This window comes from Alligator mississippiensis, chromosome 1, assembly GCF_030867095.1.
Source record: "Alligator mississippiensis isolate rAllMis1 chromosome 1, rAllMis1, whole genome shotgun sequence".
NCBI lineage: Eukaryota > Metazoa > Chordata > Crocodylia > Alligatoridae > Alligator > Alligator mississippiensis.
In genome coordinates, this window is record NC_081824.1 from 436,382,072 (window position 1) to 436,396,714 (window position 14,643).

The 14,643-nt window shown below is 42.9% G+C and overlaps 1 protein-coding gene across 1 annotated transcript in view; it reads right to left on the reverse strand.

Moving 5' to 3' along the window:
• Positions 1-1,526: 1,526 nt before the first annotated feature.
• DDX10 (DEAD-box helicase 10) overlaps positions 1,527-14,643 on the reverse strand; it is a 337,218-nt gene continuing 324,101 nt past the window's right edge. The window contains exon 18 of the mRNA XM_014600713.3: positions 1,527-2,289. Within this exon, the coding sequence (XP_014456199.1) occupies positions 2,109-2,289 (181 nt within the window). The 3' untranslated portion in view covers positions 1,527-2,108. The remainder of the gene's footprint in view (positions 2,290-14,643) is intronic.

Below are 14,643 nucleotides of genomic sequence, written 5' to 3' on the forward strand. Positions count from 1 at the left end.
TGATGCCCTCATTTTGCATATGGTATCTGCTTTGAATCCAAAGAAGACAAACATCTGTCTTTCAATTTCCACCTTCCTCAGCAATCCTGAAGTTAAGCCAAATCCATCACTGCGATTGCCACCCCTCACCCTCCACCGCATCCCTGAAGTCTCTCAAACTCTGGGTTTTGACACTCACCATTAACACCTGTTCCCCTCATTCTGTTTCTGGGGAAGTCATCTTGCTCCAAACTCCCTCCCATATTACAGGTCAGTTGCATCTTACGCGCATCTAACTTGTGCAAATTCAACTATACGCGCGGGGGGGGGGGGGGCTTGAGCTTGCCCACGGCGGCACTGCCGCTTACCTGGAGGCCTATTATGGCAGTGACAGCCACTGCCTCCAAAACCTCCCGCTGTCACCATGGAGCCATGCCTGGAGCTGTGTGGCCGGCCGCTGGGAGGCAGCAACAGCAGTGTGGTGGTGGCCAGGCGGCATGCAGCCATCCCCACCACCACCCCGCGCTGCGCCGCTGCTGCTGGCTGCACAGCTCTAAGCACGGCACTGCGTGCAAACTCAAGCCCCGCACCCCCTCCCACCTTGATTTTTGCTGATTTTTGCCAATTTTTGCCTTGCACACTAACTTCAGCACCTAACCCCCACATAAGATGCGATTGACCTGTACTTGGCTGGATTAGGTTCCATAGGCTTCAACCAGCACATCATCTTATAGTGCTCCCAGGTGAATGGCAGCTATGAAGGTTTAAAAACTCTCCACTGGCCTGGCTCTGAATGATGCATAACAACCCTCACAGCATGTAAAGAACTCCAAAAACAGAGACATTCAATGATGCAACAAAATCACAACCTCAAGAAGAATCCATAAATGGTGCGTGCTGAGAATCTTCAAGTCATCACATCTGTGTTCCAAATAAATGAGCAACACTGAGGGCAGATGACTTTTCTGTTGACACACCCAACTGAATATGCCATCCCAGATCACAATAAAATCTGAGTCCTGTGGTTACCGCTTAGCTGCATTTGCACACACGAGCCACATCACTACTAAGATAAACCCAAAACTGGAAGAACCCAATTGTAGCTAGTAAGGATGCAGAACATATGCTGAAAACATGCATAAAAATCTGCCATAGACTAGAACTACCAGTCCTCCATCACTCCCAGAAATCTTTGACATTTTTTAGGAAAGTGAGGCAGATCATTACAAAATGTTTAGCAGAGTGTAACTTAACAATATGCCAGAATGCAAAGCTAAATACCCTGCTTCTCATTACGTCTAGTCACAACCTTGCAGGTTTATTTCTGGTCTCAGATATTCAGAGGACTATTACCATATTGTTCCTGTATTTTACAAAGAAATAGTATGTGCTATCTTATCTGGGATTAGAAATCAAGCCACAAGATGCATAGTTTTAGCTGATAAAATGGTTTGGCAGAATTAGATTATTTTCTGGAATGCTCTAACAGAGAACTGTAAGGAAAATGATAACTGGCTACAGAGACTGAACTGATTTCACAAGGAAGCTCAAAAGATACAAATTAGTTTATTCCAAACTTCCAGAGCTTTATTAAAAGATTTTAAATAAATGTGCTATTATACAAAGAAAAAACATTTGCATTTTATTTTGTATTTTGATTTATTGGTCACTATCTGAGCTTTCAAAAATAATCTTCTTTAATAACGCTAGTCTGCTTTCTTTAATTTTTGAGATAACAAACCTGCCAAAGTCAAGAAAGGTTCATTCTGGAGTACACTAAGCTATTTGTATTTAAGCAAGATAAAAATTACAAGGTAATTAATTCCTTCAAAACCTGAAGATTTTGCAATTATAAATGTGCTTTTACAAAATGTCATCAAGGGATGTAGATTGGAAAGTAGCCTTAGAAATCTTCATAATCCCAAAACCAAGCACTCTGTATATACTCCATAAAGAAGAAAGCCTTGTATATAATCTACTAGCTGATCTGAGGCAGGTCTCTTGTGCACAGAACTCATTTATCAGTGTCTGCTGGTACCCATCTGCCCTGATACCATATTGATTTTTGTGCAGACAGTTGACATAAGAGTGAAGATGACCAGGGGAAGGGGGGGAACACTTGGAAATAATTAGCTATGACTGTTGAGCAGATGTAGTACCAACTCTTCATCCTCTGCCAAAGAAAGGCCAGTATCTAATGGCACAAAAGAGTCCTCATGGTTAAGTCTAGCCTTTTTTCTTTTCACTGGCATTTCTTCTGCTGCTACTTTGCTGCTTCTTTTTCTTCTTCCATTTCTCTCTCCAGGACCACTGTGGAAACAAATCAATTACTCCTTTTAACAACTGCGTAATCAATACCATCATATAATCAAACAATTCATTTTAAACTAGGCAAATTTACGTCCTCATAAGAGGCAAACATAAAATTACTATTCAGAAAGGGAGAACAGTATAGCTAGATGAACTCTGAATGTCTAAATTAGAACTGCTTTCAAAGCGAAGTGGTGGTGGCAGATATTCTGTGTGTATTTAGCAGTTAATTGATTAAAGTATATCAAGACTTCAATATTTGTTTTATACAATACTTGCCACATTATATAATGGCCAAGGCCTCGGCAGGTATTCAAAATACTATATGACCTAGAAATGGGCCCAAGGCACAGAGTTAAAACTGCTCTCCAGAGAACCCAAACTTTCCCAACATTTGGGAGTAGGGATACAGGTTTACAAAGATTTGTGAAAACATCCTTGGAAACTATTTATTAGGTTTTGCCACGAGGTATAGACATTTCCAAATACAGAGTTTTTCAGCCGTCTTCAATATAAAAGTCACGTGAGCATTTCCTAGATGGGAGATTATACTTACGAGGCTCAGTACTCTTATGTTTCACAAAAACTGAAGACCAAAAGCCTGGGCTCCCCCAGCCAAAACAATCAGAACTCAAATCCATCACCCTTTTATAGTGAAGGGAAAAAGAAAGTGTAAAAATTATAAAGAAAATACATATAGAAAATATGGATCTAAACCTAAAAACAACAGCTTGGTCCAGTTCCACCAATTTTTATTCCATTGTCCATCCTTGGCTTCAACCAACCATAATCTATTCCAGGTATTTCCATATACAACATTCACTTTTTTTCTATCCCAATTGAATGCAAGTGTAATCTCAAGGCAAGAAACTCAAACATTGCTCTTGTGCTTCTGAAAGTCACAACCAACTGCCAAAGGATTCCCAAATCCTACTGACAAAAAGGCAACTTTCATAAAGCCTTGGATATGATACTTCTCTAATACTCTCTGACCTAACCAGAGTCAGCATATAGAACTTCCCACACAACACAAGAGCAAATCTGCAATGCTAAAAGGATCTCCAGAAAACTATTGGATTCTATGAAATCAATAAAAACTCCATTTCAAGATGAAGGTGAATGTGCATTGCAGGTCTGCTTTAAAGCAGCTGATGTCCATCCTGTCATTAATATCCCTCCTGAGTTTATGCATTTTTGGGGGGGGGGGGTTTACATAATCCCATGCTCCTTTCAATCCTATTCCAGTCTCCTTTATTAGCTGCCAATCCCCATTTCACTTCGGGATGTAAATATCATCTAAACAATTATCTGTTTAACCTCCTCTAACCGGATCAGTTAAATGGTTAACCAATAATACAGCAGCTTGGACACAGCTGCTGCTGGGAACCACTTCCCCGGGGCCTTTGACTGGGGGAAAATGTGGTAGCAAGCCCCGCCAGACAACACAGCCCACGTAAAGCCATGGGCAGCAGCAACAGGCTAGGAGCTTTCCCAGCCCACTGCAGCCTCTGGTGCACAGGGAGGGAGTGAGGACCGATGAACGAGCAGCTAATTTTTTAACTGTTGACCGCTGAGTCATTAGGCTGCCTGCTATTTTCCTCTTTAAGCTCACAGGCTACGGGTATTAATCCCCTCCTTGTCCCTTCCCTTCCCCTCCTCCTTCTTCCCTCCTGCCTGCCCTGCCGCCTTCCTGTTCCTAAGGCACCGCACCACTTCCCTTCCCTGCCAGACTGTGCCCCATGCTAAACATTAACCAGCAATGCATTACCGGTATAAATATAATTACTGTTCAAACGTTTAAACATTGAACCTTTCACATCCCTATTTTCTCTCTGCCTCCCTCTAGCCTCCAGCTCCAGTCATATATCTTCTCCACCCCCTCCACAGAACAAAATTTCTGTTCTCTGCACCGGACATAGGATGCTAAAGCTGTTAAAAAGTTCATCAGTATTTTTAATAATATATTTTCCCCTTAGCCCAGTTCTCAGAACAAGGAACCATTTTGGCTAAACTTTTCCAAAATATGTTCTGACAGAAAATTTCAGCCCCGGTGATTACACTGTAGCAAAGTTATCAGAAATTTGAAAAAGGATCTTAGAGAGCATCAGGAGACCTTGACAGGGTGCTCCCAGCTCTATCTACACAAACGAGAAACACTGTACCATGGTCACCTCAAAGAAAAGAATATTTTGAGATGTTAACAATGTGGAACAGTGTCCAAGTCAAAGATTTTAGTACACAAATAACTGGTACTAATGCCACTGTTCAGCATAAATACAGAGTGGCCTGCACATTGTACTACAGATCATAATAAAATATTTCTAAGTTACTTAGAGAAGTAAGAATTTCCCACTAATTCCACTATTCGCTCTACTAGAAACAAGTGATAGTCTGCGAAATTGCTTAAAATGAGGGCATGATGCAACAAAGCATGCAAACCTTAAACGAGCATCTTACCTTTGCAAGGACCTTAAAATTAGTACGTTATAAACTATTTAGAAGCAGAGCGCAGAATGAAAATGACAGCTCAAAATGGCACACTGCTAGGCATGACCAGAACAATGGCCCCTCTTGAGAACGATCAACAATACAATGTCCTCCTTTTTGCCTATCTTTGAACAAAAAATATATAAAAAAGCACAAAGCTCCTAAATGTCTGCCTCTCCTTCAAGATAAAACTAAAACTAGACTTGCTTACTTTGTGTTGGAATTGCTGGTGTACACTCCATATGTGCTGCCTACCTGTTCTGTTCTTGTAAAAACGATGGGAATAGATATTGCAAGTGTCAACCTTTGCCTACTCATTAAAATGAAGAAAGGTAGAGGGGGAAAAACTCAGGGAGTAAACACATATCTACGCAATCCAAACAAAGTGGCAACCCTAAGTTTCTTCTGCTAGCATAGCATGTCACCAGGTAAGTTAACAATGATTTCAGAGCTTGTAATAACGATTGTTACATTTTAAAACAGTAACATGAGATTTTTGAGATTTAGGGTCTGTCAATCTTGAGGAAGTTAGGTTGCTTTTAGAGGTTCACTATGGATATTATTTTATAACTTCTTTGGAACAAGGACCTTGTCTTATTTCTGAGTACAGGCACTACATAAATACTGAATATAAACTGATCATATAATTTACTTACAAAAACAACAAAGAGTCTTCTTTCCAGATAGCCTTCCGTATATTTTGAATGCAGCTTCACATAGTTAGGTTTTGCTTAGCACAGTGTATGGGGGAGGAGGCGGTTCTTTAAAAACAGCAAGACTAAAGCCTAATTAAGTACAAACATTTCTAGCTACTTTGCAAAGCAGCCAATTATTTCCAGTATTTGAATGGACTTTGAAACCCAGGCTGCATTCATAATTGACTGATGCTGTATCTAGGGTGCTAGCTCAAAACAATCTCAGTAATTAAAACAATGTGGAATTTGTACAAGATATAAAAGCAGCTGGCTTATAATAAATACAGAAGATAGGGCTGAAACTGCAGTCTTAACCACCAGCAGACTTAGATCTTGTTAGGTGAAATGCTTAACTATCCAAAGCATTTAAAAAGGAATGGTAGTATTTGCAATCTTTATGCAATTCAAAACGCATCAAAACAGGTATTTTCATCATAGGCTTTGTGGGAAGGTTACGTTGAGTCAAGCCATTACTCATTGTTACTAAAAGACTATAGTACTTCATTAATGGGGCACGTTGACAAAGTCCATACACTTCAGCAGCAAGTACCGTATTTACTTGAATAAAAGACTACCCCCAATAATTAGATTCTATATATGGAAATTCTATAAATTTGCCATTATCTTCCAGGTAAAGAATCTAATTATTGGAGCTTTGCATTTAATTTGTCTATCTCCCATTGCTACAGCAGGGAAAATAAATCTGAGGGGTCAAGTAGCCCTTTACTCTCTGCTTCCTCCCAACTTTTTGCCCTAGCAGCCCCTTCTCCCCCCATCCCCCATACTCTTACTGTCAGACTCTGTTCTCCCTGAGCGCATGAAAGTGAGAAGCAATTTGAAAACAACCTTGATAACCTTGAAATTAAACCTCACAGTAGCAATTTGCATATGATACCTGTGCACTTAATTTATTCAGAATTAATGCATTTACCTTTTTAAAAAAAAAAATTGCTGCAAGTTTTAGCATAGGTACTTCTTTAAGCACATGTTTGAGCAGCAGTTTGACATCTACTTATATGTAGCTCAAACTATGCACAATATTAGTCCAAAGCCAAAGGCTCATGGCTTACTACGCAGTTCACTGGGCTGGGCCCCACCAGTCAACAGCATATCAAGCCATGGTGACCCCACACCTCAGCACTGTTCGGAACATATGTGGACTCCGGATACCTTCTACAAAGGAATAATTAACCCTCACTCATCACTGGACTGGGTGTTCATGTCACAAGTCATGGAATGCTCCAAAAATGTATATGTAGACGAGACACAGGGCATCCTGGTCCAGCTTTTTATGCAACCACACCAATCATATGTGCCAGGCTCAGAGGGGCTGACAGTGGCATTCTGGGTAATCTGCATGCAATGTCATGACTCACCATGACTTGAAAAAGAGTCAGCAGTGAAGAGGACTGCACTTAGTGGATACTACCATATGTCTTCTTCTGATGAGCTGCACTAACCTATCCTTGTGGTAGGTTCCCATCATTTTGTGGCAATGGGGAACTGCTTTTTAGGGCTGTGCAAAACTTCAGTAGCCACTTCTATTTGGGGGAGCCTTGGCACAATTTGGCAGACAAATCTCCAAATCTGAATCGAATCATGAGACCCATTAAAAAGGTTCAAATCGAGCCGGAAGCCTCCAAATCGATTTGGAAAAGATTCTGGGCCACTTTGGAGATTCAGCCATAGACTAAACAGGCAGCAGTCCTCAACGGTGGACACGGCTGCCTCCAGCTGGTAAGTCTGTTATGGTATGTGGAGGAGGGAGGGAAGGGCCAGGCGGGGGGGCCGGGGAGGAGGGGTAGATCAACACCCCCACAGCAAGGGAGGGATCCCAGCTGGGGCTGGGAACCAGGCTGGGGCAAGTGCTGCCCAGGCAGGGGGGGGTGGCTCACGCCACTATGCCCCTACAGTCTGGGACCTGCTCATGTGGCGGCTTGTCCAGCAGCTCTCACTGCTGCTCCCGCCACCTAGTCTGGGAGGGCATGCAGTGGGGGCGTGTGGCCCAAGATCTGTGCAGGGCAGGCAGGGGCAGGGGCAGGGCCAGGGCCGTGCTGGATGGAAGGCAGAAGGTGGTAGGAGTCGAGGCTATGCCCCCACCCCACTGCTCCCCCAGCTGGTATGGGGCCAGCATGAGACTGAGCCACTGCACTGCCTCCGGACAAGCGGCGTGAGCCAAACCAGCTATAAGGGGGTTGCAGCGAGTTTTGGGGTGGCACATCCCCCCCCCCCCCCCCATGTCCCATTGTCGCTCACTTAGCTGGGGCAAAGCCGCTGTTCGTCCAGGAGGTGCATGGACCCCAGGCTGGCTCTCGCCGCTACATGTCGCTTGTCCGGAGGCAGCGCAGTGGCTCAGTCTCATGCCAGCCCTGCATTGGCTGGGCAAGCCACTGCTCCCAGTGCCTTCTGCCTTCTGTCTGGCACAGCCCTGGCCCCACCCGCCCTGCACAGCCATACACCCTCACCCCATGCCCTCCCAGACCAGTGGCGGGAGCAGTGGTGAGAGCTGCTGGACAAACCAGCGCACAAGCAGCTCCCAAACCAGTGGCGCACAGCAGCAAGAGCCACTCTACCCAATCCCTGGGCAGTGCCTGCCTCAGCCCGAGTCCCCAGCCCCTCCCTCGCTGTGGGGGCGTTGATCTGCCCCTCCACCCACCACAATAGATTTACCAGCTGGAGGCAGCTGTGACCAGCATCAAGGACTGCTGCCTGTTTAGTCTATGGCCGAATCTCCAAAACGGCACCAAATCTGTGGATCCAATTTGGCTAAATCAAATCAGAAGAGTGATTTGAATCACCAAATCGAATCACTGTCCCTCCAAATCTGCCAAATCCAAATCTGAATCAAATACTTGCCGCTTCACACAGGCCTACTGCTTTTGCACTTTTCCTCTAGCTGCTCCTTGGACCTTTGACTTGGAGCAAGCAAGATTAGGGGGCATCTGAACTCCAAGTCTTCCAGGCCTGGGACTTGCACGTAAGATGCAACCCAAAAAAACGGTTCTCATCAGCATGTTTGCCCAAAGTGGGACATGTGTTTTATAGTCATGTTAGTGCTGGCTGCATTTAATCAATTTAGAATAACAGAATTGTAGAGAATTAGGGTTGGAAGGGTCCGCAGGAGGTCATCTAGTTCAACTAGATCATTTCAGCCAGGGATTTGTTTAGCCAGGTCTTAAAAATCTGCAAGGATGGAGATTCTACCACCTGTCTAGGTAACCTGTTCCAGTGCTTCATCACCCTCCTAATGAGCAAGTTTTTCCTAATACCCAACCTAAACCTTACCTGCTGCAACCTGAGACCATTGCTCCTTGTTCTATTATCTGTCACCACTGACAATAGACTAGCTTCATCCTCTTTGCAACCACCCTTCAGGTAGCTGAAGGCTGCTATCAAATCCCCTCTCAGTCTTCTCTTCTGCAGACACAATAAACTCAGTTCCCTCAGCCTCAGCTTTTCCTCAGAAGTCATGTGCCCCAGCCCTCAAGTCATTTTTGTTGCCCTCCGCTGGACACTCGCTAACTTGTCCACATCCCTTCTATAGTGGGGCACCCAGTCCTGTTTTGGGCCCCCCACTATAGAAACAAACCCAGAAATAAACTGGTTTTATTTAAAACCTGGCTGGAATGATCCACAGGATTCCAGATGTGGCCTCACCAGTGCAGAATACAGGGGAATAATCACTTTCCTCAATCTGCTGGCAACACTCCTACTAGTACAGCCCAGTATGTCATCAGCCTTCTTGGCAACAAGGGCTCACTTCTGACTCATATCAAGCTTACTGTCCACCCCCAGGTCCTTTTCTGCAGACCTGCTGCTTAGCCAGTCAGTCCCCAGGCTGCAGTGGTGCAAGGGATTCTTCTGTCCTAATTACAGGACTTTGTACTTGTCGTTGCTGACCCTCATGAGATTTCTTTTGCTCCAATCCTCCAATTTGTTTAGGTCACTCTGAATCCTAGCTCTACCCTCCAGCGTATCTATTATAGCACCCAGGTTGGTGTCATCTGTGAACTTGCTGAGAGTACAATCCATCCCATCTTCCAGGTTGTTGATGCAGATATTAAACAAAACTAGCCCAGGACCAAACCCTGGGGCACTCCATTTGATACCAACTTCCAACTAGACCTTGAGTCATTGATCACTACCCACTGGAGTCTGACAGCCAGCCAGCTTTCTATCTACATTACAACCCATTCTTCCAATTCATACTTCCTCAGCTTACTTGCAAGAATGCTGTGGGAGACTATATCAAAGCCTTGCCAAAGTCAAGGTATATTATGTCCATGGCTTTCCCCACATCCACAGAGCCAGTTATCTGAATCATAGAAGGCAATCAGTTTAATGATAGATAATGTATTTAGTGAGATTTATTTGCATGTGATTATTAGACAAAGGACTCTTTCCCCTGTGCAACTTGGGGGGAAAAAAACTTGTTTTGTATTCAAGTAAATATGGCATGCTTTCCCACTTACCCCACCCACAATAGGAAAGAGATTACTGGGAAAGAAAACTGGATAAGGGGGAAATCTATAGGACCTGTAAAGAGGGGGAGCCACAGGAGAGAGTGGCAGGATGAAGAACCTTTGAAGAGAAGTGAAAGAGAAAAAAAGTGATTGGTATTTTAGTGGCACATAGAGCAAGAACACCACAAATTTAGACAATAGAAGTTAAGCAGAGAGAGGCAGTATTGTGGGGCTTGGAATGTGAGGACAAGACATTTAAATGCATTTTAGTGAACAGATGCAACGGATGGGGAAGGATGCGGACAGGTTGGCAGGCTGGGAGGGGTGATTTTAACAGTGGCATGTTATATGGCTGGAAAAGGGATGAAGCAACTCGCAGAGAAAGGGGAGAGGAAAGGTCAGAGAGCTAGATGGTTTAGGTCAGTGGCAGCTAACCATTTCAGCTGGAATGCCACAACTTAATCCCCAAACATCAAAGGCCACTCCCCAGGGCCAAACCTGATAGAGTTTACCCACTCAGGAACTGGAATGGAGACAGGGGACTTGTGCCTCTGGTCATGTGGAGCAGAGGCAGGGCAGGACACTGCTGCAAGGGACATCACTGCAGAGAGCCAGGTTAACCTTTCCTAGACCTCCCAACTGCCGCAATCTTATATGGTGTGTGAGGATTCAAAGCCCTTAAAATTCAGCAGTAGGTGCAGGGCCAGGGAAGGACAACCCCTGATTAAGGTAAAGTAAAACCCAACCCAAATCTCCACTTAGTATAAAAGGGCACATTAAGATGAACTCACTGCCATCTTAATCAAAGTAAACTCCTGGCCTCCTCCTCTGCCCCATCTCCCATATTTTATCAAAATTGAAGTATTTTGGAATACTGGAAATTCTGAAAGAAGCTGAGGTTAGAAGCAGTGTTAGAAAGTGGAATCATGATTTATCAGAAGTCATCAGGGCCAGGATCCTCCTCTTTCTATAACATTTGGAAATCAACAGGTGCAGCTGGATTGTAAGTCCTTTCCTGGGCCATCTGGTGCAATTTAGTCCTTCACTGCTGCAGGAGGCTGAATTACCCACAGAGCTTTTAAGCAGCCTGATGCACTGATTTATTGTGACTGGCTGTTTGCATAAGCAGTAAGGCACTAAGAGCAGATTCCAGGAACATGCACAATAAACCACCATATACCTAGATGAAACCAAGCACAACATGAAAAGGTGCCTTCATTTTATATATAGCTTTTATTGCACAGCTTGTGAATCCATCTTTTAAATGAACGTTAAAACATGAGACTGGCATCTAGGAAACCAGCAATTTACTGTGAAACAAGCAGTTTTTCCACATCTCATTTTAACTATTTACCTACTATGGATGGTACTGAACATCCACCCATGGTGTTTTGAAGCAATGCCAACAATACTAGTGTCAATAATAATTATTCTAAAAAATTGCTATTCATTAATTTAGTTTGGGTTCCAAGTTGGGAGTATTAGATTTTAAGTAGTTTGGGGCAGGTACTAGTCAAAGGGATATGGATAGCTTCAAATGTGTTGCATTATTTAAGCAACAAGGTGCTTATATATCTTCAGCTAAAAGACTCTGTTATATATGATGTAGCATAGTATGATAGCGCCTAGATTTATTACCTTTGCAATGAAAAACTACTCATGTTACTATAATATAGACCATGAGCTTCTGAACTATAATAGCCTGCTGTGACTTCCAGCATGCTTGGAAATTCAAATACACACTTTCACAAAGAAACTCAGGCTAATAATGAATCAATCTGCTAATAAAATATAGTTCAGAAAAGTTAGGAATAATTTATCCCTTAAGTATTGGCATTTTGCTAATCAAACATGTTGTGCCACAACTTTCTTCTATGTAATAAATTTTAATTTACAAGGCCATGGCAACAGTCCTAATGAAGATTAATTACTGCAGTCCCTTCCACAAGGCCCAGTGCAGCTTCTTTCTAACTTACTGTCAGAATGCTACAGCACACAGCAAAGGTAATGAAAATATATTGCATTGTGTTATTCTCTTTACTGGCCATCCCCCTGATGTAAATCAAAACTGCTCTAAAACGAGAGGTATATAGAACAACTGGGGCAAGAGAAGAGACTTATCTACTTATAACGAAATTCAAGTGTAACTGCACTCAAAGCAAAAGACAGGATGAGCCTGTGTTGGATCAGAATTGCCAGAGTCTAGAACAAGAAAAAAATTAAAATGAAGTACACCAAACAGCAAAAGAAGACATGAAAATTTTCTCTTCTTTCTAGGAAGCACAGATGATTGTGGAAAGAGTCCAAGATGCTCTACTGAGCATCCAAGTTAGTATTCCTGCCCTGCTATCCTTTCCCTCTTAACATCTGAGTCAACTGCATCCTGCTGCCCTGGTACTGGCTCTTCATTTTAATAAGAGCATATCCAGCAGGCAAAATAAATTCTCTAAAGTTTCTTTGGGATCCTACCATCTCAGCTTTCCATTCATAGCTTGGTAGATCTACCTGATCTACATTGCCTGGTAGAATGAGTTTATACCCATACTAATTTTTCCAAATAAAACATATAAAAGATGCATAAATAAATAATTCCTTAAATCTCCAGAGATGCCAACACTTTTCTTGAACACCTTCCTCAGATTTGTACTTGGCATCTTTTCCAGGAAATGCCTCCGTCCTCACTGATCTTTTTGTGGAGGCAGCTTTTAGTGATTAAGAGTATGGAATCTGGAACTGGGAGACCTGGATTTTATTACCAAATCCATGCTTGACTTGCTGAATCAACTTAAATAAGTCAGTCTCTTTGCTTTTAAAAAAATAGGGAGACTAACTATGGGACTACATGTTATGGCTGCAATTATTAATTCATTTGTTTTTTTAGAAGGTTATGAACAGGGCCCAAGAAAGAAATTTGGGGACCTGGTACACTGAGGTAGAGATGGGGCTCCCCAACTCCCATTTTGTTAACAAGACAAGATTTTGGAGTCAGGGGGTGCAGACCCTGAATACCCACAGGACCTAGTTATGAATTGTAAGACTTACAGCATTATATTAATCGCATCCTCAGGTTTATGTATATTAAACAGTAATAAACAAATATTTTAAAATAAAGTTGATAAGAACATACATACTGGGCACATCTACACATGCCCCTGGCTGCATTTGGTACTGACTGCACAGTACCTGCCATCACTGCACAGTCTCAGTGGTGCACAGTTATTTTTAGATGCTAAGTTGCCGTAATGATGAGCTATAGAGATGTAGCTTGTTGCTACAGTGATGTAGCATCAGCATCACGGTTTGTGCAACAGCAACATAGCATCTCATGTAAATGTGCCCACTGTTCATGCTTCTAGTCTATTCGTATCATTATTCATTATATTTACCTGTTTTTTCAGGTTCTAGGCTCTCTCCTATCCATATACACACACTTCCATCCAATTCAGTAGGTTTGATTGATTCATAACCCCCATCTCTGTCATTCATAATCATCTACAACTTACCAGATCACCCTGACATCATTCTTTAAATCTCCCCTCCCTTTTCTGCATGTGGCCCTTTGTCATTTGGGTTTGTTTTCTAACCCCTAATGTGTCATCTGTCCAAAATATTCCTATCTCGCTTTAAGCTGCTCAATTACTTCATCTTTTACACTTACTATAAAACCCTATTTTTCTGGCTGATTCAGGTATTATGGGACTCTTTTGTGTAGGGCCCATCTTGCTAGTCTCACAAAATTAAGGCCTGAGAGAATGTCAGCCTGACCTCCTGCACAGAGCCGGCCCCAGCATTTCACCAAGACAGTCCCACATACCGTATTTTCAGATGAGCAGGGTGTCACTTTCTTAGAAACACATCAATCTTGGCCTAAATATTTGAGATGATGGAGAATCCACCTTACAGCTAGCTATGTTGTTCCATTGTTTTATGACCTTCACTTAAAAAAAATAAAAAGTGAAGGTCATAAAACACTGGAACAACATAGCGAGGGGTATGGGGGTTGGGGTGGTACAGGTGCTAAGGCACATGGTTGACAGCCCAGAGGTCAAAAGTTTAAGGTCACAGCAGAAGTGCTCACAGCACAACCTGTCAGATTCCAAAGAAATCTGTGAATTGTGCTAAATTCACAAGGACACAAAAAAAGGAACTTTTAAAAATCCCACCTTATCTCTATTCTGAATTTGTCTCACTTCAGTTTCCAGCCACTGCACCCTGTTCTGCCTTTGTCTGCTAATAGTTCTGGAGGCTGGAGACTGGAGGCTGCAAGCGAGAGAGGAACAGTGAAAACACCCTGGTCATACCCTGGTTTACTCTCCCTTTCAGCATCCACTCTGCACAGTGTGATACAGGATACTGGGCAAGATGGACTGATGGTCTGGCCCAATAAGTGTGGTCTTGTGTTCTCCACTGTAAGAAATCTGCTCCCCATATAGATATGTATCAATTGTCACAGACCACTTCTTACCCTTATCTTGGTTAACCCAAGTAGAGTATGATTAAGTGTCTCTCACCATGAACCTTATATTCCATACCTCACATCAATTCTAGCTCTTTTTTCCCCAATTTTTAAAATTTTTCTAACACTTGACACCAGAACCAGACACAGTATTCCAGGGACAGTCTCAATAATTCAGTGGTCATAACATTGTTTTTGTCATCCTCAGCCTCAAAAGAAGGATGAACAGTGGACAGCAGTTAGCTAACCAGTC